Here is a 26,329-nt window from a genome sequence, read left to right as displayed (position 1 = left end):
ACCATGGGAAGAAATAGCTATGGACTTTATTGTAGACCTACCCAACAGTAGAGAAAATACTGTCATCTGGACTGTGATAGATCTGTTTTCGAAGCCGGCTCACTTTATCGCCTGTAAGGACTCCTATCTGCACAACAATTGACTAAATTGTTCCTGAAACGTATCTACCGACTGCATGGTGCCCCTAAGTGAATAATTTCAGATAGAGGAGTACAGTTCACAACGAAATTTTGGAGCAATTTCCTTAAATTAATTGGATCATCTCAAGGCTTATCATATTTTTCATCCAGCTACCAATGGGGCTGCAGAATCCGCTAACAAAATGGTGGAACAATACTTCAGATGCTATGTTTCCTATGTCAATGCTGCCAACATCAAATGTTATTGCTTGACATAAGATGAAGAAGTAGCCATTTCATATGTTAAACTTGTGTATTGCTTTAAAAGATTGGATTAAGATTGGAAGAGGGGAAGATGGAGGATTGTACCTCAAGGCCATCTGAAATTAAAGAAGATAAGAACTTGGCGGGTTTTCTAATGAAAAGGAAACTGTTTCTTTAAATTAATTGGAGAATATGATTAATGACAAAATTAGAAAGGTGGAGAATTGTGTTTTAATATATTGCGCAAAGGGCGGAGATTTCAGATTCCAGCTTCCTTCGAGCAAGCATTTGCCAGTGTATTAGGCTAAATAAAGGACTTTTAAGGTAAACAATACCTCAGAGTCACTTGAAAAGCCCATACGTCAGAATCTTGACATCCTACCAACAGACAAACTGGACTGACCTCCTCCCCTTCAGCGAGGTGGCCTACAATAATTTTGTACACAGCAGCACTGGCTACATGCCTTCAAGAGTAGCCACAGGAAAAGAGTTCAGCCTGATGCCTGACTATCCTCAGTTGCCCTCTGCTTCCCAGACACTTGATCAATGCGTGAGGGGGTGGGAAGAGGTTTGGAGAAACATGAAAACAGCACTAAAAAAGACTTCTGATACTTATAAAAAAACAGGCTGATAAAAAGAGGGCTCCCCAAAGAACATTCCAAGTGGGGGAGAAGTTTTATTTGTCAACTAAATATTTACATCTCATATTACCCAGCAAGAAATTGGGACCGAAATTCTTGGGGCCTTTTTCCATTTTGAAAATCATCAAGCTGTTCACAGTAAAATTGAAACTACCCAGACTTTTGGGAAAAATTCACCCAGTGTTCCATTGTAGCTTACTGAAACCTTTTCGAGCCTCCACTTTAAGACTTCCCCCTAAGAAAGCACCTGGATCCCTCATAGTAGCGGGTCAGAACCATTACGAAGTGAAACATATTCTTGACTCTAGAATCTTTAAGGGAAAATTGCAGTACCTAGTACAGACATGTCAAACACAAGGCCCGGGGGCCGGATCCGGCCCGCAAAGTGGTTTCATGCGGCCCGCGAAGCCATCCTGGAAACAGTGAGAGAACGGCCCCCTCTGCCTTGGCCCTGGCCCAGAGACCCTCCTTCTGCCAGAGACCCTCAGATCTGTCCCACTCCTGCCCAGGCCCCCATAGGCACCCTTGATGCCAACGATGTAGAGCTGGCCATGCCCACCCAGTAGGTCACACCCACTCTAGCCACGCCTACCCAGTAGGCCACACCCACCCAGGCCACACCCACCCGGCCCCCTGAGGGCAACCGCAATGCTGATGCGGCCCTCAATAAAATTGAGTTTGACACCCCTGACCTAGTATAATGGAAGGGATACCCATTGTCTGAAGCCTTTTGGGTGAAATCTAGCGCTATGAAAGCTGACAGACCTATCAAAAAAATTTATGAGAAACACCCCAAGAAACCAAAAGCCAGCTCCTAACATGTGTTTGTTTACATTACAGGATCTGTTCTTTTGTAGGGGGGGCGGATGTCAATGCTGCAAACATTGACATGTTTTTGCACGGACAATATAAGAGACAGCCTGTTATTTTAATTGCTTCATTTGGGAGGGAGTAATCACCTGGAAGTTGTGATAAGATTTCAAAACCCTGCATACAGAATGGGAAGTGAAACCTCATATGTAAAACTAATTGGATAATGTGAGTTTATGACGTGTAGATAAGGGCGGGGATTGTATGTGTGTTAAGATGGGATTGGAATGGAATGTGTGTTGTATCTACAGCTGTGGAGATTGTTTTGGAAACTGAAGGTTCTTTCTCATAATAATTGTCTGCAGTTTAATTGGGTAGTGTGACCTGCATGGGCATGGGGGAAAGCGAGTTGCTATGCTTTGAATATACTGCTTTCGCGCCAATTTAATCAAAGCTGACTGCTGGAATGCATTTCCTAACAAAATCTGGCATTAGTGATTGAAATGTCTCAGGTGTGCTTGCACTGTTGGGATCATCAGCCAGAGTGGGGACATTTAATGTTAATTGCAAAGAATCAGGACCATTTGTAAAGTTGCACCATATAAGATTTATTCAAATCTACAGGGAGTGCAGAATTATTAGGCAAGTTGTATTTTTGAGGATTAATTTTATTATTGAACAACAACCATGTACTCAATGAACCCAAAAAACTCATTAATATCAAAGCTGAATATTTTTGGAAGTAGTTTTTAGTTTGTTTTTAGTTATAGCTATTTTAGGGGGATATCTGTGTGTGCAGGTGACTATTACTGTGCATAATTATTAGGCAACTTAACAAAAAACAAATATATACCCATTTCAATTATTTATTTTTACCAGTGAAACCAATATAACATCTCAACATTCACAAATATACATTTCTGACATTCAAAAACATAACAAAAACAAATCAGTGACCAATATAGCCACCTTTCTTTGCAAGGACACTCAAAAGCCTGCCATCCATGGATTCTGTCAGTGTTTTGATCTGTTCACCATCAACATTGCGTGCAGCAGCAACCACAGCCTCCCAGACACTGTTCAGAGAGGTGTACTGTTTTCCCTCCTTGTAAATCTCACATTTGATGATGGACCACAGGTTCTCAATGGGGTTCAGATCAGGTGAACAAGGAGGCCATGTCATTAGATTTCCTTCTTTTATACCCTTTCTTGCCAGCCACGCTGTGGAGTACTTGGACGCGTGTGATGGAGCATTGTCCTGCATGAAAATCATGTTTTTCTTGAAGGATGCAGACTTCTTCCTGTACCACTGCTTGAAGAAGGTGTCTTCCAGAAACTGGCAGTAGGACTGGGAGTTGAGCTTGACTCCATCCTCAACCCGAAAAGGCCCCACAAGCTCATCTTTGATGATACCAGCCCAAACCAGTACTCCACCTCCACCTTGCTGGCGTCTGAGTCGGACTGGAGCTCTCTGCCCTTTACCAATCCAGCCAGGGGCCCATCCATCTGGCCCATCAAGACTCACTCTCATTTCATCAGTCCATAAAACCTTAGAAAAATCAGTCTTGAGATATTTCTTGGCCCAGTCTTGACGTTTCAGCTTGTGTGTCTTGTTCAGTGGTGGTCATCTTTCAGCCTTTCTTACCTTGGCCATGTCTCTGAGTATTGCACACCTTGTGCTTTTGGGCACTCCAGTGATGTTGCAGCTCTGAAATATGGCCAAACTGGTGGCAAGTGGCATCTTGGCAGCTGCACGCTTGACTTTTCTCAGTTCATGGGCAGTTATTTTGCGCCTTGGTTTCTCCACACGCTTCTTGCGACCCTGTTGACTATTTTGAATGAAACGCTTGATTGTTCGATGATCACGCTTCAGAAGCTTTGCAATTTTAAGAGTGCTGCATCCCTCTGCAAGATATCTCACTATTTTTGACTTTTCTGAGCCTGTCAAGTCCTTCTTTTGACCCATTTTGCCAAAGGAAAGGAAGTTGCCTAATAATTATGCACACCTGATACAGGGTGTTGATGTCATTAGACCACACCCCTTCTCATTACAGAGATGCACATCACCTAATATGCTTAATTGGTAGTAGGCTTTCGAGCCTATACAGCTTGGAGTAAGACAACATGCATAAAGAGGATGATGTGGTCACAATACTCATTTGCCTAATAATTCTGCACTCCCTGTATACTCAAGAATCTAGTCAACTGTCACCACAATTGGCACTAGATAAGGGTCAATGGAATTGGGTTTGGATTTGGATCTCTTGTGGCAATGCACGGACTCTAAACTGATAATGCATTTAACTCCACCCTCCAGCTGTGCTTGTTCTTCTCCTATTGGACCATGAAATCATTTAGGCAGGATCATAAGAAATCCAGGAACGTATAAAACTAATAATGAGCCTTGGTGGAGCAGTGGGCTAATGCCTCCTTAAGTAACACCAGCTGCCTGCAATTAGTGCAGGTTCGCATCCCACCAGGCTCAAGGTTGACTCAGCCTTCCATCCTTCCAAGGTAGGTAAAATGAGGACCCAGATTGTTGGGGGCAATAAGCTGACTTTGTAATAATGCCGCTGGTGTGTGTGTGTGAAAGCCCTAATAAGCAGGCATATACATAGAATGAAGGCTACTGCTAAGCTTGTAAGCCGCCCTGAGTCTTCGGAGAAGGGCGGGATATAAATGGAATTAAAATAAAATAAAATAAATATTTACTTTTCATTAATAATGTGAGAACTTACATCTAGTTGGAGCATCAAGCTAAATTTCTAATGTGGCAATGGAATGTCAAAAGGTTTTGTTTTAGGGATTTTCAATCTCCATAATGATGCTATCCAGTCATGGGTGGCTCAGGACTACATAGTTGCCCTGATGACCAAGGACCTGTTATTCATATCCAAAATCATTATTAATCACTGAACAAATGCCTAATTGACTTCTATCCATGCTCTTTGTCCTTTCAAAGTGTCCAAAAGCAGCACCAATGGAATTTCTCTAGGTTTCTATGATTTCGGCAGAAAAATGTAGAATTGGAAACCCTCCAAACAATATGGATATTAGGATAAAACTTTGGAATGTGGAATTTTTTTCTGAGTTCAAAATACTTTAAACGGTCACTTCAAGTTATGAATATTTTGAACATAGGAATTTTTAAAACCCATCACAGCTAAAAGAAACAAGCCATCTGGGAATGATCCTGCTTCTCCCATGAGGGGCTTGCCACCTAGTGCTTGGCTGATCCGGAACTGACCGAATGAACTGAGAGGTGCAGTTTGCTTGGGGACACTTTCAAAATATTGATCAGTGAGGGGATTCTTCAGATCCTGTCTATTATACCCTCATTTAATAATGTGAAGGTGGCCAATTATCATTCTTTCTTCTTAAAAAAGCATCTTCAGAGGAATGTGTTTTTTCTCATATGTTATTTTTTCCAGACAATCTATTTCGTGGTTATCTAGATTCTGCATTCTTTGAAAGAAAATATCAGAGGGAGAAAATTCCATTGGCCACCTCAAAGGATAATTCATCTGTTAATTGTGGAAAGAATTTGGACCATTTAAAATTATCTTAATCCCTGTCCAGCTTCACAAATAGAGTAAATTGAATAGTACAAATAGATCAGAACAGCAGTAACTGAAAGTATAACTTCACATACTTAAAGGTTTTTACTTACTCAATAACTCTAAATTCATATCTCCATATTTATATGCCCCATATTTTAAACAAACTATCCATACCCAAACCACCTCAGTGATGCCCTCGATGTGATGTCTCGTTGCCTGGAAGCAGTTCGGGTCTGGATGGGGAGGAACAGGCTTCAACTCAACCCTGACAAGACTGAGTGGCTGTACGTACCGGCATTCAGAACATTCCATCTCTTTCTATGGGGGGGGTGAGTTATTACCCCCCGTAGATAGGGCTCGCAACTTGGGAGTCCTCCTAGATTCACAGCTTTCCTTGGAAGACCACATAATAGCTGTGACTAGGGGAGCCTTTGCCCAGGTTCGCCTGGTGCGCCAATTACAGCCCTATCTAGACCGGGATGCCCTGCGTACGGTCACTCATGCGCTCGTGACCTCTCGTTTAGACTACTGCAATGCTGTCTACATGGGGCTGCCCTTGAGGACCACTCGGAGGCTCCAACTGGTACAGAATGCAGCCGCGAGAGTTGTGTTGGGAGTCTCCCGATACTCCCATGTTACACCTCTGCTCTGTGAGCTGCATTGGCTCCCAGTTGTCCTCTGGGTGAGATTCAAGGTGCTGGTAATGGTTTTCAAAGCCCTTAGGAATCACCTGCTGCCGGCGTCAACTTCCCTCCGCCCAGTGCGCTCCCACAGAGAGGGTCTCCTAAGGGTGCTGTTCTGTACCAGCCTGCTACCAGCCCTGCAGAAAAGGCAGGGACAACCCCTTTTACAAGAAGGCAAGAGGCTGGAATTACGCCTGCCAAATTTATAGCTACAAAAACAAACAAGACACGAACCAAGAAACAGGAGCTTTAAGAAACAGGAACTATCCAAGCGGTTGCCTTCAGCAAACCAGCCCTCCCACACATTCCCCTTATATAGAGTTCAGGGCGTGGCTTCTCTCTGCCTCCTTCCGAGGAGCCCCATTGCCTTCCTCTGTTTACTCCTAATTGACTGCCTCCTGCGTCGGGCGTCCTTGAACAGGGCCAGCTGTGGGTCATCTACATCCACGCTGCCAGGCTCTCTCAGCTGGGTCTCCGTGGTGACCAAGTGGGCCTGGCTGAGGGCTCTCATCAGCAAGATCTTCAACCCCCTCAGCAAGGTCTTCAACACCCCCCTCCTCCTCCTCTGAGTCGTCCGATCCAACTGCCGAACCCACAGGCTGACCCTGAATCACAACAGGTGCCGCCGTTCAGAGAATGCTGTCTGATGGCTCCCAGGGGGAGGGCGTTCTCTGTGGGCGTGCCTGACCTATGGAACCGTTTACCGGTTGAGCTCCGGATGGCTCCCGACCTTCGCTCCTTCCGACGCGACCTAAAAACCTATCTGTTTGAGCAATCCGGTCTGGTCTGACGGGTTTTGTTTTAATTATTGTTTTAATGTAACTTATCTTCTGCATTTGGGCATTAGGGTTTAATTTGTTTTCAATTTCTGTATTTGTGCATTTTGATATTTATGTCACTGTTCACCGCCCTGAGTCCTTAGGGAGAAGGGCGGCATACAAATCAAATCAAATCAAATCAAATCAAATCAAATCAAATAAATAAATCACAGGTAGATTAAAAAATAGATACTTAATAAAATTAAGGGACCTTAGTCTTGCTTAAGACCTTGACAACCTAACAAACATAAATACCCTTTCATTAATATTCAAGACTATTTTTGAAAGAAAAAATAATAATACAAATCTGAGTTTTAATGTACACTATGTATTGATAGCTAAACTATTTGAGAATGCAAAAAAAGACCCATTACTTGTCTGTGTCAATTAAAAAGTCTCAAGCAAGTTACTTAGGGGTCAAGAATTGCACAGATCTTACTTTCTTTTCTTTTTTTTGTAATAAATGGAAATGATTGTATTAACTGTCCAAGGACTCAGGATTATTATTTAAGTAAGTAAGAAATAGTTTCCATCAATTCATTTTTTTCTGATACCACACAATGGGAGGCATATAAATTATTATTTACCGTAGTTTCCGGCGTATAAGACGACTTTTTAACCCATGAAAATCTTCTCAAAAGTCAGGGGTCGTCTTATACGCCGGGTGCTGAAACTTTAGGGACAGGGCTGGCTGGAAAACCTGGAGCGGATCTTCCATTTAGTCTGCACAGGGAAAGCGGGACCAATTGGAGAAGAAGCTGCAGTTTGTGATTTTTTACAGGCTGGGGTCTGGGCGTCTTTCCTTCTAATATTGAAGAGCAGCTGTCTGCTCTATCCCAACTTGAAAGGCAGGTGGGGAATGCTGCAGCCAGAGCAGCTGCTTAGCTCTAAGGACACATTTGACTCAGGAACTGGGCGGGCTGGCTGGAAAACCTGGAGCGGATCTCCCATTTGGTCTTTTTTTTAAAATCCCATTTATATCCCGCCCTTCTCCGAAGACTCAGGGCGGCTTACAATTTAAAGCACAAATCAATGTGCTTAGCAATAGCCTTCATTCTATGTATATGCCTGCTTATTAGAGCTTTCACACACACCCCAAGCAGCATTATTACAAAGTCAGCTTATTGCTCCCAACAATCTGAGTCCTCATTTTACCTACCTTAGAAGGATGGAAGGCTGAGTCAACCTTGAGCCTGATGGAATGCGAACCTGCACTAATTGCAGGCAGCTGGGGTTACTTAAGGCTCTGTGCAGGGAAAGCTTTAGAGTGAATTAGGAAAAGTGAAAAAGTGAATTAGGAAAATAGGAAACGGTTGCTGGAATTGGGTATGTGTAATTTAACGAAGAGAAGGGTGAGGGGTGACATGATAGCAGTGATCCAATATCTCAGGGGCTCCCACAAAGAAGAGGGAGCCAAGCTATTCTCCAAAGCACCTGAAAGCAGGACAAGAAGCAATGGATGAAAACTAGTCAAGGAGAGAAGCAACCTAGAACTAAGGAGAAACTTCCTGACAGTTAGAACAGTTAGACTACTGTAATGCTCTCTACATGGGGCTGCCCTTGAAGACCACCCGGAGGCTTCAGCTGGTGCAGAGTGCAGCTGCACGGGTAGTGATGGGAGCACCCCGATACTCCCATATTACACCCCTCCTGCGTGAGCTGCATTGGCTACCGGTTGCCCTCCGGGTGAGATTTAAGGTGCTGGTACTCACCTTTAAAGCCCTACATGGCTTAGGCCCAGGATACTTGCAGGACCATCTGCTGCCGGGAACGAATTCCCATCGCCCAGTACGCTCACACAGAGAAGGCCTCCTCAGGGTACCGTCAGCTAGGCAATGTCGGCTGGCGACCCCCAGGGGGAGGGCCTTCTCTGTGGGAGCGCCAGTCCTATGGAATCAGCTCGGATGGCCCAAAATCTCCAATCCTTTCGCCGCGGCCTCAAAACACTCCTATTCCACCAGGCTGACCTGGACTGACAGGCATTTTAATTAATTATATTTACAATTTTTAATTTATTTTTAGTTTTTAATTTTAATTTATTGCACAGATGATTTTAATTTTATTTTTATCTTAATTTCTGTACTTATTATATGTTTTGTTGTTAGACGCCCTGAGTCCTCCGGGAGATAGGGCGGGATATAAATCCCATTAATAAAGAAATAAATTAACCAGTGAACAACCTGCCTCCAGAAGTGGTGAATGCTCCAACACTGGAAGTTTTTAAGAAGAGACTGGACAGCCATTTGTCTGAAATAGTATAGGGTTTCCTGCCTTAGCAGGGGGTTGGACTAGATGACCTCCAAGGTCCCTTCCAACTAATTATTATTATTATTATTATTATTATTATTATTATTATTATTATTATTATTATTATTATTATAAGTTTAATCCACTTGCACTGTTTTATGTTTACATGTTTGATGACAAACAGCCTTATGTTTATAAGTGACAGTTTTCCTACTAAGTACCTGCATGTCATAAGCATTTGAATTAAAATTACCATATTAAAATCAAATCTGATGTTTTTTAATTTTTATTTGGTGTGCGTTGGAAGAGGGGTAGTCTTATACAGCGAGTATAGCCCAAACCCTATAATTTAACAGGAAATGTAGGGGGTCGTCTTATACGCCCAGTTGTCTTATATGCCGGAAAATACGGTATTCTAGTTTGCCAGCTAATTGAAATATTTCAGATTCTTGTTCTCTCAGCTAAATGTCATAATATATGTAATGAGGCATCTACAGTTTTTAGATGTGATCTATTATGTTATTTTCTCTAACACTAGCTACTCTAGGCTCAGATTTTGTTATGTATGAAGTCCACAAGAGTTCTTTCTTTCTTTTCCTTTCTTTCTCTTTCTTTCTCTATCTTTCTTTCTTAAAGAATCTACCTCATATGGTTTCAAATAAATGAGTTGTAATCAGTATAAGTTGATTCATTATATTTGCAGACTAATGTGTCAAATACGACTCATGCCACTTTAATGATAAAAACCCATCAGGTTTTGTGTGCATCTATCTAACTGTACTCTTTGAGGCAGAATGAAATCTTCTCTGTTTAATGGAGATGTCAGTCAAACATTAAAAGCCTGCATTGTCATATATATTTTATGACAAATTTAGGACTTTGTTCTTAACAGTCATGGTTTCCCAATGCTGGGGCTGCAGCCCACTACCAGGCCGCAGCCTGTTTCAAATTAGGCTGTGTGAGTAAGGGGCAAGCACGTGTGCGCACGAAACTTCCCAAGTGCCGCCTATGCAAAGAAACTGAAGAAACAGTGGAACACACGTTAAGCGGCTGCAAGAAGATTAAACAGACTGATTACAAGCAGTGGCATAACAAAATAGCAACTATGGTACACTGGAAGATCTGCAAGAAATATTTACCTGCAAGCAAGAACTGGTGGGAGCATGAAATAGAGAAAGTCATAGAAAATGAAGAAGCTAAATTGCGCTGGGACTTTAGAATTCAAACAGACAGGACCTGCCACATAACACCCAGGACTTAACAACTGCTGATAAGAAAGACAAAAAAGTCTGGATAGTTGATATGGCAGTACCTGGAAACAGCAGAATAGAAGAGAAAGAACTGGAGAAGATAACGAAATACAAAGACCTACAAATAGAAACAGAATGACTGTGGCAAAGGCAAGCAAGGATAGTACCAATAGTAATAGGTGCCTTGGGTGCACCCCCAAAACATCTGGAGCATCACTTGAACACCATTGGCATTGACAAATTCTTTGTCAATTGCAAAAGGCAGCTTTACGGGCAACAACTTCCATCCTGCAACATATTCTTGATATAAAGTATAATAAACAGTATTCTTTCATATGTAGCACCTTTAATTGTTATGAGATATTTTACAATGAAGTTCTATGTTAACTACAAAAGTTACTAGAAATGGAATATATGTACTATGATTATCATTTAAATAAAACTGATTATAAAGTATGACAAAAATCAGCAAGAAATATAAATGAAAGCTATTGCAAAGCTGATCACTAGATACTTATTTTGAGGATTTTCTTGAAGAAACAAGTATCTCAATCACAGAACAGTTTTTTAAAAAAATTGTATCAGCTACTATTAAGCCTAACTCAAGAGCAACAAACAAAACATGTGTAGGCAGGTACACAAACAGGAATGTTGCTGTTTTTATAGTACCCAGTTAAAGACACCTATGTCACATCTACTTCTTCCAAGCAGTTACCATTTCATGTATTTATTTCTTTTGAAAAACAGGATCATACAAATAAAGGAAAACTAGACAAACTAGAATTTGCAGTGAAAATATTGTGAAAGAAAATCAACTTTCTTCCAATTTTGTTAACTCACTCCAGGCAAGCAAGCAAGCAAACAAACAAATAAAAAATTGCAGCGCTTTCCCTCTTACCAGAACTTGGAATATGATTTACTCTGGATGTGGTTAGCAATTCTACTGGTTGATCTCTGCTAGAAAGTCCACCTGAAAAAAAAAATCCAACTAGTGTTAATCCAGTTCAATTTTGATAAAGTTAGAGGTCTGATGCATCAACTGACTGAACAATTAAAAGAGCTGAAAGAAAAATCAACTATGCCATTAAGTTCAACAAAAAGTTTAATTGTCAAGTATACTGTATGTATCTCTTGCATTGTATTTTAATCTTTAATTTTGCTTAATTTAGCTTTTATATAGTATGTTTTATTTGCAACTTATGATTTGCATTTCTGAAAAAGTATGATACTGACAATTGATACTGAATGATATATGATACTGAAATTTTTTGATTAAAGATAGTAGTAAAGGTAGTCCTTGACATACAACCACAACTGAGCCCAAAATTCTGTTGCCAAGTGAAACATTTGTTAAAGGCATTTGCCCCATTTTACAACCTTTCTTTCCACAGTTGTTAAGTGAATCATTGCAGATGTTAAGTTATGTGGCTGGTGTGTCTTTTGAATTCTAGAGCAGGGCTTTTCAACTGGTGGTACACATACCACTGGTGGTACGTGAGCACCTGGCTGGTGGGACGCGGCATCGCCTTCCTCCCCCCTGCTCCGCTTCTTCCCAGCTCACTTACTGCTGAAAAACATGCTGCTTGGCACGGCCTGCAGGAACCCTACCAAGGGCGTGCGAAGAACGCAGGCGCAGAGCAAGGCCCCACCCTCCCAGGGACTCATTGTGCAGCAACCGGTTTGAATTCTTCTCGTTTGGGATCCATGTCGTCCTTCCCCCCCTCTTCTTACTTCAGAAGCAAGTGCGAGCCTGAAGGGGACAGAGCCATCCCCTCCCTTAGCAGGTAGGTGTTTGAGACCGCTCGCGTTGCAGCCCTGAGCGCCAATCTCACAACCACCCCGTCCTTCTTTTCCCCCTTCTCTCTCTCTCTCTGTTGCAGCCTCACTCTCTTCCATCTTCTTTTCCTCTCGCCCCTTGCGAGTTTGAGATACCCCTCACAGCCCTCACGTTGCCTCCCAGGGCTCGAGACTTTCCCCCCTCTCCTCTTCCCGAGGTGGCCAGCTTTACGGAGGGGAAAGCAAAGCGGCCAGATGGCACACGCCCTCCATGAGGACTCATCCCGCGGCAGCAGGTGGGAATCAAGGCCATTTGTTTTGCTGATGCGCACCAGGCAAAGCCATCAGAATGCAAGTGTGGAGGGGAAAACGCGCCAGCCTGACTCCCTCCCCCCCACTGTTGGTGACTCCATACAGCCGGCCCCGACCTCTGCTGACTGGCTCCAGTCCGCGAGTCAACACAGCAAGGCCAGTGCATGGGAGCAACACCATGCACCTGGGAGGCCACATCTAGGACCGCCGATCAGCTGGCGACTCTGTATGGCTGGGCCTGACCTCCGCCAATGGGCTCCAGTCCACAGAGAGCTCCCTGCGGATCAGCGTGATGCCATGCACCTGGGAGGCCGCATCTGGGGCCACCGATCAGCCGGTGACTCCGTACGGCCAGCCCTGAACTCCACCGACGGGCTCCAGTGTTTTGGTGAAAACGCTGCATTTTTAATTCTAGAGAAGCATTTTTAAAAAATTTATTTCTAGGTGCTTGTTAGTTACTCTGCCTCCAGTGGCCAAAATTATTTTGAACAACTTTGCAGACAATACCATCCTGAATGTCACTGTCACACATCAAAAATGAAATTTAGTTGCCCGCTCTCAAAGTGAAACACATACATGACACAAACCTGAAACATACTATATACAACATATGTATAGACCCACACACCTACATATACATAACAACAAAATATTAACTACTATCCATCTTGAATATATAACGGAAGGAGGAAGCCTGAGAGTTCACAAGATTAATGCTTAATAAATAATAATAAATAAAGGTTAATAAATAAATTCTATTAAAACTAACTCAAATAGAAAAGATACTGATTCCTGTGCAAAATGCAAGGTAAGCAGGATTGAATTCATCACCCCAAGGACTATATTCCACTGCTTCAAAGAAAGATATTATTTTATGTACCCAATTATCAAAGCTCAGAACCTGTAGACATCTTTAAAACAGCCTCTTCTGTTGATCATAACAGACAAACAAGTATCTTCAGATGGGCAATATCTCAAATAACTAGGCACCAATCATATAGTGGTTTGAATATCAAAATATCAACACATCAACCTTATTTTCCCAAAAATAAGACGCAGTCTTATATTTTTTTGTCTCCAAAAGAGGCAGTAGCTCCATTTCTAAGCACCCCATAGGCACCCAAACGCTTTTTGCCCAGATGGAGAAATCAGAGACTGGAAGCTTCGTCTCCTTGCAAAGGGGGTATTTGGGGATGGATTGGGGGTGTGGGGGGAGAAGGCAAACTTTCCTCGCGAGGTTGCCACTGGCCACCACTAAGCAGTTTTCAATATACACTAAGCAGTTTTCAATATACAGTGCAATAAAATATATCTAAAAGATAGATTTTTTCCTTGAAACTATTAGATTAAAATTGAATTATGATCTACATATGTCTCTGGACAAATTTGCACTTCCTCAATAGATTATAAAACAGTTTTTGGAACCTAGAATATAAATTCTTGAATGTATTTTGTATCTGACTGAAAAATATAGGTAGTCTTGTATTCTAGATTTTTAGTCTCCAAGCTGTCAAAGCCCATATGTTCATATAGTAGCAAAATTTTTATTAGATGTTTTCCCCTCTTTTACCTTGAGTAGATTTATCTAATTTCAAATCTATCACTTCATTCATATCCCCTATAATAAGTATTTCTTCCTCTCTATCTATGTAACATAAAAACAGTTTTATAATCTACGGATGAAATGAAAAATATATTAAAAAATTTCTTGTCTCTGGGGCATATGGATGCGAGTGTTCAAAATTCTGTTTTCTTTTATTTTCAAGATTAGAATCATTTAACTTTTTAATTACTCTAAAACCACCCAGGAGATTTGCAGTATATACTGCTAATTATTCAATTTTTTTCTGTTCTTTTCCAGTCAGTATATATTCTTGACCTAATTTTTTTCTTTCAATATATTGCCATTGTCTTATTTTATGTACGTCTCTTGTAAACAAATATTGTTGGTTTTGTGTTTCAAACTTGCTGGGGAAAAAAATCCTGGGTTTAAATCGAGGCTGGGTTATTTTAAAGAACACACAGGGCAAGTTGCATGGATCAGAGGCAGAGTTTATTTCAATGGTATGTGCAGTACAGCAATCGAAAAGGCGGCTACAGTAGAGCCTTCTTTAGAGTATTTATAGTAACAATAGGCTTTGATTGTGAAATGTATTAGATATATAAATTGAGGTGTTCTTATCAGGAGGACATGTGAAGTTCCTATGAGGTATGTTGATCTTAGATGTCTAATCTCTAATGTAGAAAAGTGAGTTACAGGATTGGAGAAATCCCTGGCAAACCACTCCACAAAATACCCCAAGACAATTTTATGAAAAGGATCTCAAACATGCCAGATGGGATGCCCAAAGACAGGACAACAGGAATCCCAGTTGCTGAGGCAGCCAATGGCATAAGTAAATGCCTGCATTGTACAGAAAAACATCAGATAGCCACATGGAATGTCAGAGAAATGAGTCAGGGTAAATTAGATATTGTTAAACGGGAGATGATCAGGTTGGAAATTGATCTCCTTGGTGTTAGAGAGTTGCAGTATTTAGACAATGGCTTTTTCCAGTTGGAAGATTACTCCAGACATGATATCAGGAAAACAAGTGGAGTGGCATTTATTGTGAGTAATAAATCCTCTCCACTACATTTGGGCTAACTAGGCAATGGGTGCACCCGAAGTCCAGTAAAGCCGTCATCATGCCCTGTACCCCAAGGAAGGCACCATTAATTCTACATTGATCATCACTGGGATTAGGGAGCCACTTACCATCTGGTCTTCTTCTCCACTGTCACTATCTTGATCCAACTTCAGGCCATCGATCGGAGTTCTCTCATCTACACTTGATGATGGGATGAACTCTATGATCTCAACCCCTTTTAGCACTCCCTCTTGGGATTTACAGGTTGCTTTAGTCTTCTTGGGAGCTTCGCAGGTGGTGACTCTTGTTTGGCACTGGGAAAAACAATCGGCTGCTCAGTGGCCATCTTTTCCACATTGCAAACATTGGAAACAAAGAATGCTTAGGGCTGGGGGGCCCTTTTCTCCCTTGGGATGAATCCTTCCTCTCTGGGGTGTAAGGTTTTCATTGTTCCCAGCAAGTATGCTTGTGAAGTGTATACTGGTGGAAGGTTCTAGATGCTCCTCATGACAGACAAATGTAGACGATCTCACGGTTTGATCCATCTCAAAAGTACTTGATGAGCATTGCCTGGGCCCAGTCTACTAGTCAACTGCCTAGGTTCTGGAGCTCTTGGATCTAGGCTGCGATGGATCTCTTCCCTTGCCTGATTGATTTATTGAGTCATTGCTTTCCAAATCACCAGGATGTCTTTGAACCTCTGCCTTAGGGCCAATATGAAGTTGTTGGTGGTATAGCTCCTCAGCATCATCATTATGTAGGGTTACAAATCATTTGGCCACCTCGCTCTCCAAGGCCCAGGCAACACAGCATATTCTGGCCAAGTCACCTGGCAGGTACATCTTGTACTCATCCATGGAATGCTACACTTGAGCCAGGAAGTACGCCAGTTGCTTCAGGTTCTCATTGTAGTTCACCGCCAATCCTGGTGGTTGGCACCCTCCCTGACCTGGAAAGGTGACCAGTGCTAAAGGTAGCTGCTTCTGGTACTGGTGGAGCGACAGGTGCCACTGGGACAGTCAATATTGATAGAGTGGAAGCTGGTTGAGCTCTTGTGTCAACGGTGCTAACATCAAATGTTATTGCTTGACATAAGATGAAGAAGTAGCCATTTCATATGTTAAACGTGTATTGCTTTAAGAGATTCAATTTAAGGTTGGGAGGGGGGGGCAAGTAGGATTGCACCTTCAAGGCCATCTCTCTAACTAAAGAAGAAAAGACCTTGGCGGATTTTCTAACAGAAGGGAAACTGATTCTTTAAATTAATTGGAGAATATGATTAATGACAAAATTAGAAAGGTGGAGAAATGTGTTTTAATATATTGTGCAAGGGGCGGAGATTTCAGATTCCAGCTTCCTTCAAGCAAGCATTTGCCGGTGTATTAGGCTAATAAAGGACTTTTAAGGTAAACAATGCCTCTGAGTTACTTGAAAGGCCCATACGTTGGAAACTTGACAGCCTGCTGGTGCTGGATTTTGTGTTGGGAGCTGGGACTGTTTGATCTGTGTGGAGTGCTGAGCTGGAGTTGGCTGCTCCAGGCTCCTCCTGTTGAGCACCCAGGGTTTCTGGTTCTCCCTTCACCCTGGAATCTTCCATCTCTTCCTTTTCCTTTTCCAGGATAAACATGTTTGCATAATTTCCCCAGTAGTCATTACCTCCAGAAAAATTGGTATGCAGATCTGCCTTAATGTCAGACCTGCCCCAGCCTGGTCTGTTAGGAAAGAAACACTCTTGATTGTATTTGTAGCAAAAAGGTTACTTTTACTAAAATCCAAGTGGTTATAGTAGCAAAGCTAGGTCTAAGAGTTTGCGCGCAAAGATTTCCCTTCTTCATTTTCCCTTCTTCATTCCACCCCATTATCTCCCCATTGTCCAGTCATATTCAAAGATGTTTTAGTAACTGTTCCTGCAACATTTGGGTAAAAGGATAGGAGTTGCATTCCCTTCCCAGGTCCACAGCTTTAGGATGTCTTGGCACAAGGATCACTTTTGGTTTCCCCCTTCTTTCCACAGTGTCCCTCCCGCCATGCTTATGGCAGAATGGCATCTACCGAAGCATTAGTGCAAGCAAAGAGTGGCAGCTCTGATATGCACAGTGGCTTCAGTACACAATACACATAATCTGTCTTCAAGTCATCAGTGCTGATATTTTCTAACTCTGTCTTGAAACTGGTTTAACATTCTCCATTTTGTCCTTTAGATTCACTACTATTCCTGTTCTTTGTGCTGACAATTTCTTACATATTTCATTGAGATGTATGAGTGATTCTTCATCACCATTCCTCTTCTTTTTCCTTGACAGTTTCTTTTGTTATATGTAAAGAAAAATGTCTTTATATATACAGTATTTATTTATTTATTTATTTACTTACTTACTTACTTACTTACTTACTTACTTATTTATTTATGAGATTTATATCCCGCCCTATCTCCCAAAGGACTCAGGGCGGCTAACAAAAAAACATATAATAAGTACAGAAATCAAGATAAAAATAAAATTGAAATCATCTGTGCAATAAATTAAATTAAATTAATTAAATTAATTAAATTAATTAAGTAAATTAATTTACTTATTTTGTTTTATCCCAGGGGTGTCAAACTGCCAGCCCTTGGGCTGGACACATCATCCAGAAGCCGTGCCCACCCCATTGCCAGAAATGGCAAAACCATCCCGACAGGTTTTGCAATGTCACATGACGTCATGAGTTTGACATGTCTCCTTTATCCAAACACGTTTTCTAATTATTCCAACTCATGATAAATAATGAATCAATCAGAGATGGAGTGCTACTTCTTATTCTCCTGCTCTTATTACCATAGTCTTAACCCTCGTACTTTATCTTCACTTAATGACTGAGTTGTTGTTAGTCAATTGCAGCCACTAAATTAGAATTAACTATAATTGGAACTCACAACTTCCTCCCAAAGTTTGTGTTATTAAGTATTTTGATTATAATAGTAAAATCAAAATAAACAAAATTTAAGAGAATGTGAATTTTAAAAATGCAAGTAAAAAAGAGCAAAGAGAAAAATAAAGAAATGAAACATACTTCTAAACTTCATCACAATAAGTATACTGATAGTCTTTGATCTACAACCATTTGTCCAAAGTTACGACATCCTCAGAATTGCCACCACTGCAGCACCCCTGTGGTCATGTGATCATAATCTAGGTACCTGGCAACCAGTTCACATTTATAACTGATTGCAGTGCCCCACTATCCCATAACTGCCATTTGAAATTTTCTCTGCTGCTTTCCCAAGAAAATCAGTGGGGAAGTCACTGTGAGTCACTGTGATAAGACTCTCCCATCTGCACAACCTCCCTCAGGCCCTTTATATTCAGACCACACTGGCCACTCCCACCTCTGCACTGCACCCTCATGCACTTTATTTGACCTGTGCCACACTCCATGAACTGATTTGCACCCCCACAGTTCCTCTCAACCCATATTATTCTTGTGTACCCATTTGAACTCTTGCAAATTCTGTCAAAACTGTATCACACACACTTCCCAACCCATGCTGTAACCTCATACATCCTCTTGTGCACCCTCCTTGCACTCTGATTCACTTTCATATAACTTCCAAGATTTACACCATCCCTTTCATCCATCCTCACAATACCCTTTCACTCCACAACCCAGCAGAATCCCGACACACACACCTGCCTATCTGGGACTTGCAACTTCCTGTGACTTTTCACTTTTCCACTGTTTGTGGGAAAGCTTAGCCATTGCTAACCAACACATTTTCACTGACTTTGGATCTGTGAAACTCGTAAGAAATTGCCTCACCTAACAGTGGAAGAAATATCAACAACCTAAGATATGCAGATGATGCCACTCTAATGGCAGAAAGTGAAGAGGAACTGAAGAGTCTCTTGTTGCGGGTGAAGAAGGAGAGTGCAAAACTTTGGTTGAAACTAAACATTAAGAAAACCAAGATCATGGCATCAGGCCCTCTCAATTCCTGGCAAATAGATGGGGAAGAAATGGAGGTAGTGACAGATTTTATTTTCCTGGGCTCCAAGATCACTGCAGATGGGGACTGTAGCCAAGAAATTAAAAGACGCTTGCTCCTGGGGAGGAAAGCCATGGCAAATCTAGACAGCAGAGACATCACCCTGTCAACAAAAGTGCGTATAGTCAAGGCTATGGTCTTCCCAGTTGCAATGTATGGCAGTGAAAGCTGGACCATAAAAAAGGCTGAGCGCCAAAGAATTGAGGCCTTTGAACTCTGGTGCTGGAGAAGTCTCCTGCAAGTCCCTTGGACTGCAAGGCGATCAAACCGGTCAGTCCTAGAGGAGATCAACCCTGACTGCTCTTTAGAAGGCCAGATCCTGAAGCTAAAACTCAAATACTTTGACCACCTAATGAGAAGGAAGGACTCACTGGAGAAGAGCCTAATGCTGGGAAAGATTGAGGGCAAGAGAAGAAGGGGACAACAGAGAATGAGGTGGCTGGATGGAGTTACTGAAGCAGTAGGCGTGAGCTTAAATGGACTCCAGAAGATGATAGAGGACAGGAAGGCTGGAACAGGAACGCTGTCCATAGGGTTGCGATGGGTCGGACACGAATTCGCAACTAACAACAACAACAACAGTGGAATTCTGTTTATGATGGCAACAGGAACTGCAGGAATTGCTGTCACTAAGAATGTGGTAGCACTTTTTAATGGCATTCCTTAGCAATGGAAATTCCAGTCCTAATTGCCATCATGTCAAAGACTAGCTATATTTCTAATTGAAAAGAAATTGTTCCAAACACCTTGAAACAGATCTGCACAGCATCTCATTAAATTGGGCCGACCCACAAGTTACTTAATAATTATAACATAAGAGATAACCCTTCTTCAAGCAATATACATAATCAAATAATGGCATTTCCACTAGAAGGACTTCAACTGAAAAACATAATACATTTTAATGACATTTTCAACCACCTTTCAGTAAAGAACTTATGAAAGTGGTTTTACTGGTAGTGCTATTTTTTTCTGATCTCTCAAGAGAACCTTCTGGATTAAGTCTAAATGAGTGGCAAGTGTAATGAGTTTGCTCTGACCTATAGTGTGTGTTTCAGTAGTAGTACTGGAGAATTGTGTACAAAGTCCAAAAACTTCTGTTCTGATGTTCCTTAAGTGTATATTTATCACGCATGCTGTTAAATGTGTAAAAGTACAAAACAATTTTGATATCCAAACTAACTACGGTACCTATTCTACCAAAGTACTAGAAAGGAAGGTTGACTTTTTCATTCTAACAATTAATATTCCATGTTTGTAATAAATATTTGCTTTAGCACATAAAGTATTAGTGTCTTTCTACAGTTAAGAAACCTGCCTTGTCAACTGGCAAACGCCCAACTTAGATTTGCAGGTAATCAGAATTCCTTACATCCATTTGTCACTTTTGGTTCATAATATCCTGTAACAGTTCTGATACATTTACTCTAATAAAACATTCTGGCTGCTGTAGGCTTTTGTTCCTTATTTCATTCCAGATACTTAAAATCCAGAGAATAGACATCACATAATTGGTTTTCAGGACATATAATTTTTCCACAATTTTTTGGTTTTAGAAAAAGATTTGAATTTTTTTCAACCTTACCTGAATGGTTTTCAGAACTCATTGCTAGCAGAATCTAATCTCTTTAATGAAGTATGACAAATGCTGGCTTCCACATAGAAAATAATCTTGAAGAGCTTCAGTATTCCAGAACATAAAAAGTATATCCAGGAAGCAGATTCATACTCATTAGTTCAGTCAGAAAAACATTTTATTATGTAAAGCATTGCAATCCAGAAGAATAGTAGCTTGTATACCTGTAATTGTATACCTGTAAAAAAAAGTATACCTATAAAAAAAGTCTTATACATTTGAATGCTCAACCAAAGAAAAATTCGCATTTAAGAAGGAATGTCACCATAGATAAAAGTATAAAGATAATACCTGTAATCAGATAGAAACTACTTGCATCCCTCCCTATACATTCTACTTTTCTTTTTCTCTTGGTCTTTCAGAATATACCATTCTTTAATTACTCTCCCTCAACAAGAAAGGGCAGCATTGGAAGGGCCTGTCACTAGCCAGTACTTTCTTTCAATGGGGTATTTTTTGTATCTCATTATTCTTCCTGTTCAAAAGAAAACAAATTATAGTTAAGTGCCTAGCCTTCCTTAATTTGTGACCTTCAGACACTATTATCAATAGTCACGAATATGCAAAATTAAAGAAAATGATTTTTCTAAAGTAATATTTTAAAGAAAAGGGGATTTGTCCTGGAAAAATAAACAAAAGTTATTTTATTTTATAGAGTTATTTGTCTATTATTTGAAATAATTATATGATATTGTATTGTATTGTATTATATTATATTATACTCCATGAACTGTTTGTATATATTAATACTGTTGTAGAGCAATATGCTTTTTTCCCTTTTTTGCAAAGATAATTTTTATACAGTGAATGACATGAAGCAATAAAGTACATTTTCTCACATTGGTGTTGATTGCTCTATTTGGCAATGGTCTCAAGAATTTATCTTGTAAAAACAATATATACAGATTTCTTTTAATTGCTGATTGCCTGTCTTAAGGCGGCAGTGTCAACCAACCTTGGTTGATCTTGGAGACATTAGGCTAAATTGAGAAAAACCTTTAAAAAATGGAACAAGATGGTGATTAATCACTTTTGCATTGTTGCCAAGAAAAATCAAGGATGAGATTGTGAAATCTGAAGGTAATGAATTAACTGGAAAAATACTTCTTAAAATGTCCACATCACAGGGATGTTTGTATGGTAATTACCTTAGTATGTATTCTGTGGAAAAGCAATACACAGTGGCAAGTGTAACTAATTATTTAGTTGATGTGTATGTGCTGTATTTCATTGTTACAACATACTGCCATGACATTATGCCAATAATTAATGTTAAGTAAATCCTCAAATAACTTTTTTTTCCAGGACAAATCCATTTTCTTCAAAATATTACTCTAAAAAAATCATTTTCTTTAATTTGGCATCTTGGTGACTAGTGATTATTAAGTATATTTTATCAGAATGGAAATAGGTGCCTCATCTTTATATGCTTTATTAGAATTTTAAAAAGGAAAATTAAGTTTCATGAAGATAGCCTGTTTTAACTTGATGTCTTGCAATACACAGCTTTAACTACTTTCTCATTTTAAGAATATCTGTAACTTTTGTAACCAGTTAGTTCAGACATTATTTATATTTTCATCTTTTCTTCCATTTTCCATTACCTCTAAAATTATTCAGTGTGGTTTAGCAGTTTAAAGTGCTGGATTAGGCCAGGGAAATCCTGTGCAAATGCAGATATAAAAAAATCCTGTTTACTCTGGGCTACTCATTTTATTTCAGTCCAATGTACAGAACTTTACAGGGAAGGAATAAAATACTATCTTGAGTTCCTAAAACAGAGGCAGGAAAGAAATCAAATAAATTACCACTGGAATCCCTCATTCTCCTCACAATAATTGGCATAATTGTATAACCAGCAAATCTTCATTCCCATCCTGGTCTGCTATTTTTTTTCCTTTGCATTCTGCTTTTTTTGGCTCATTCTCCATTATGTATTTCTTTCTGGGGTTTTGGCAGCCTTTCCCCTTTGTTCTAGTTTAATGCCCCTCTATCAGCCCTTCATAGGGATATCAGGGATTCCAGGGATTTTCTTTATTGTAGTAAGGAAGAATAGCAAAACCTTGAAATCCTGTCCAAGTTTCTCTGTGCATAAACAATATAAAGATGGAGATAGTTTTTCTCAAACTTTCCCTTTATCTCACTGTCTAATCTTTTTTCAAAGTCTCTCCTTAAGGACTCATTCTCTCTTCGCCTCTTAACAGCATTCTTATGCCTTCCCCAAAGTTAATTTCATAAGCCTTTACACACATGCTTTTATCAGAATCAACCCCTCATCCCATATGTGAAGATAGGTCCAGCATTTTATTAAGGACAATGGCGAGAATCACTTCTTATATGATGTTGTTTTCCTGGCCAAATTGTCAAAAATGGACTAAACCTTAGCACGGTGATGGCAAACCTTTTAGAGTCCAAGTGCCCAAACCCACTTATGTGATGGGTGGGTGTGCCCCACTGGGTGGGCGTGGCTACAGTGCTAATGGCAGACTGGGTGGGCGTGGCCAGAGTGGGCATGGCCACCTTGATGTTGCTTCTGGGGAGAGATGCCTGTGGGGGCTTGGGCAGGGTTGGGGAGATCCAGGGGGTCTCTGGGGCGGTGGGCAGGAGGCTCATCCTGCAGGGTGAGGCAAGGTAAGGGATGGGAGAGGGCAGGGGTGCCATTGCCTCACTGCTGCCACGAGGCTGGGCAGCCAGTGTGCAAACTCTGCTGTCTTGTTGGGGAATGCTGAGGCCAGCGACCAGCCAAGGTGGCTCCAGATACCCGGCGGTCCCTCACCCCCCTCCTCCCCTGCATGGCCAGCCAGTCGAGGGGCTTGGAGCAGCAGCCACTGAAACTCACCACCGGTCACTTGTGCTTGCTCCCTGTCTGCACCAAATGCTGCTCCTGCCAAAACTTGCTCCTTTTGTAGCCTCTCCCTGCTCAGCTCGCACAGCTTTCCCAGACTCCGTATGCGTGGAGGAGAGGGGGAGGGGAGGGGAGCAGCCTGGCCCTGCATCCATCTGTCTGGGGCAATGGCACACGTGCCCACAGGGACGGCTCTGTGTGCTGCCTGTGGCACGTGTACCTTAGGTTCGCCACCATGGTTTTAGCATGATGTTAAACTAATTAACTAACAATGGGTCATTGCCCTCAATGAGGGGCAAAAGATTAAAAAATCACCTTAGTGCAATCTGGAGTAAATTCTACTGCAGAGCTCACACATACAATTGACACTGAGTTATGAAAGTCAAAAATTGATCTTGGGCTTTTTCAAACTTCTCTGGCATACTCCCACAGGTGTACAAAAACACTGAATGGACTTCATGTTGTTGTTTTGCTGCACTGAGACAAGTTTAATTGCTGTGTTAGTAGTATTATAGCATGTACAGGTTCATTTTCTGTACATCCACTGGTTGATGTTTTAATAATGTTAGCAATTTGGGACTTCCAGTGGGGAAATAGCAAGTTGAAGGAGCTCCTTTTTGTTTCTGAGCTCAAGTTTGCAGATGGTTAAAGCTCAGGCATGTTCCTTGGAGCCTGAAGAATAATCCAAATCAAGGAAAATTTGTGAAACTGACTAGACAATGTCTGGACAGCCAATGCTTGCAGTAAAGTCATGAAATGAAGAATTTTGTGACTGACTGCTTGCTAAATGATTGGTTGGAAGATGGGATGACTAACAGTTCTCTGCTGCAACCCAAATGTATTTAAACACTAGAACAGATCTGCTAATACACTTTTACATTTTTTCCCATTTATGAAAGGCTTTCTTTGGCTACAGAGTGATTTTCTTTTCAAACTTTTCAATATTTTTGAAACTGTCTTTGTTTTTACATGTAATTAATTTGTTTATATACAACAGAATATAGCTGGAAGGGACCTTAGGGGTCTTCCTAGTCCAGGGCTTTTCAACCAGTGGTATGAGTATCACCTGTGGTACATTGGCACCTGGCAGGTGGTACGCGACCATCCTAGAAAAGTGGTAGTGGGGGAGGGGAATCAGCTGAACCCGTGGCAGCACCGCACAAGCCTGAGCGAGAAACAGCTGGAGCTGCAGGGCTGTCAGGGCTCAGTAGAAGTGCCAGAATCAGTGCTTCTTCATGGCTGTCAGGGCTCAGTGGAAGTTCCAGGATCAGTGCCAGGCTCTAGCTGGAGCTTGGCGCTGATCCTGGCGCTTCTGCTGAGCCCAGAAGAAGCGCCTATCAGCTGGAATGTTGCAGCATCCCCAGGGTCTTATGATTTACATTCAGATGCTTGGCAACTAATTCATATTCATGATGGTCACAGTGTCATGAGATGTGACCAAAATCTGCTGCAACCACGCTGCGGGGGGGGGGGGGGGATAAAAACCAAACCACCCCACCCCACCCCCACTGCCAATCCTCAACAGAAATGCTCACAACAATGAAAACCTTGGACAGGCAGGCAGGCAGGCAGGTGTCTTGCTCAGCTGTGGCTTGCGGGGGGCATTTTTTTCAGTGCCATTGTAACTTCGAACAGTCACTAAGCAAACTATTGTAAGTCAAACACTACCTGTACTTCATCACTTTTTTCCTTTTTTTTTTGGTCAAGTTTTTGACACCTTGCTAGACAACTGGTGGTACTCAGATGTTGCCATATCCTAAAAGTGGTACAATGGGTGAAAAGGTTGAAAAGCCCTGTTCTAGTCCAGCCCCCTGCTCAAGCAGGAGAACCTATACCATTTCAGACAAGTGAAAGTCTAGTCTCTTCTTAAAAATCTCCAGTTGGTGGAATTGATATAAAGCAGAAAGTCAAAAGCTTTCTTTGAACTAAGCTGTTACATTATATTGAATTTTTTTTCTCTGCTGATTTGACTGGATTTCTAAATAACTATAACTTAATACATCAGGTGGACTTTGCTTTTACTTACATGTTTATGGTCACATTTTTACTTTTTTTCCATTAGAGTGTTATCTGGTAGCCGATAATAAAGGTTGTGTTTTGTTGAGAAGGATCTTGTTGAAAATAGAATGGAGGCTAACACTGATTGCCTCAGAGAAAAGAGTTTTGCCTAACATTCCAAGGGATTCCTGAACATGCTGATAAGGATATAGAAAGGTCAAGCACTATCAAAATTATCAGACTGGGATGAAAAAAGAATGGGAACTGAAACTATCAAAATGTACATTAATTCAGCTTATGCATTATAAAAGAAAATTTCAAAAGATGTCAGCTGCCACCTTATGCTTGCTTGTGCCTCACTATTATGCAGTGACAGACTCCCATGAATTGTGGTGAGGGGGGATGCTTGGGGGGGAACCGAAAGTAGAAGTCACTCCAAGGTCACCCAGTAGCAAGAACGGGATCAACCTGGGCTCAGACTGGCTGTGGTAGAAACACTTTACAAGAACTTGATTGATGGGCAGCGAGAGGCAGACAACAGGGGGGAACAGAACGTAATGATTTTGACATGCAAATCTCAGTTCTGGCTTTGCACTACTGTAACTCACTTGACCTCTATTAAACTATATTTTTCTCAACAGATGGAGTTAAAGATTGTTCTAACTTAGAGGGTCAAGCTAAGATAGGTCTGATATTAAGCCAGCATTTTTTTAATC

The 26,329-nt window shown here is 41.2% G+C and overlaps 1 protein-coding gene across 4 annotated transcripts in view; it reads right to left on the bottom strand.

The window, feature by feature from the left end:
* Positions 1-26,329, bottom strand: part of HDAC4 (histone deacetylase 4) — a 371,455-nt gene that overhangs the window by 304,712 nt on the left and 40,414 nt on the right. For 2 of the 4 annotated variants that reach the window (XM_083350735.1, XM_083350737.1), the window contains exons 2-4: positions 21,062-21,245; positions 20,720-20,948; positions 11,291-11,362 (exon numbers count right to left, since the gene is read on the bottom strand). In XM_083350735.1, coding sequence (XP_083206861.1) covers positions 11,291-11,362; positions 20,720-20,741 — 94 coding nt within the window. In that variant the 5' untranslated portion in view covers positions 20,742-20,948; positions 21,062-21,245. The remainder of the gene's footprint in view (positions 1-11,290; positions 11,363-20,719; positions 20,949-21,061; positions 21,246-26,329) is intronic. The other 2 variants (XM_083350736.1, XM_083350738.1) reach the window with 2 other exon arrangements.

The sequence above is a fragment of the Vipera ursinii genome, assembly GCF_947247035.1.
Source record: "Vipera ursinii genome assembly, chromosome: 1".
In the NCBI taxonomy this organism is placed as follows: domain Eukaryota; kingdom Metazoa; phylum Chordata; class Lepidosauria; order Squamata; family Viperidae; genus Vipera; species Vipera ursinii.
Note: the sequence above shows the minus strand (reverse complement) of the source record. Positions and strands in the feature narration are given on the sequence as shown.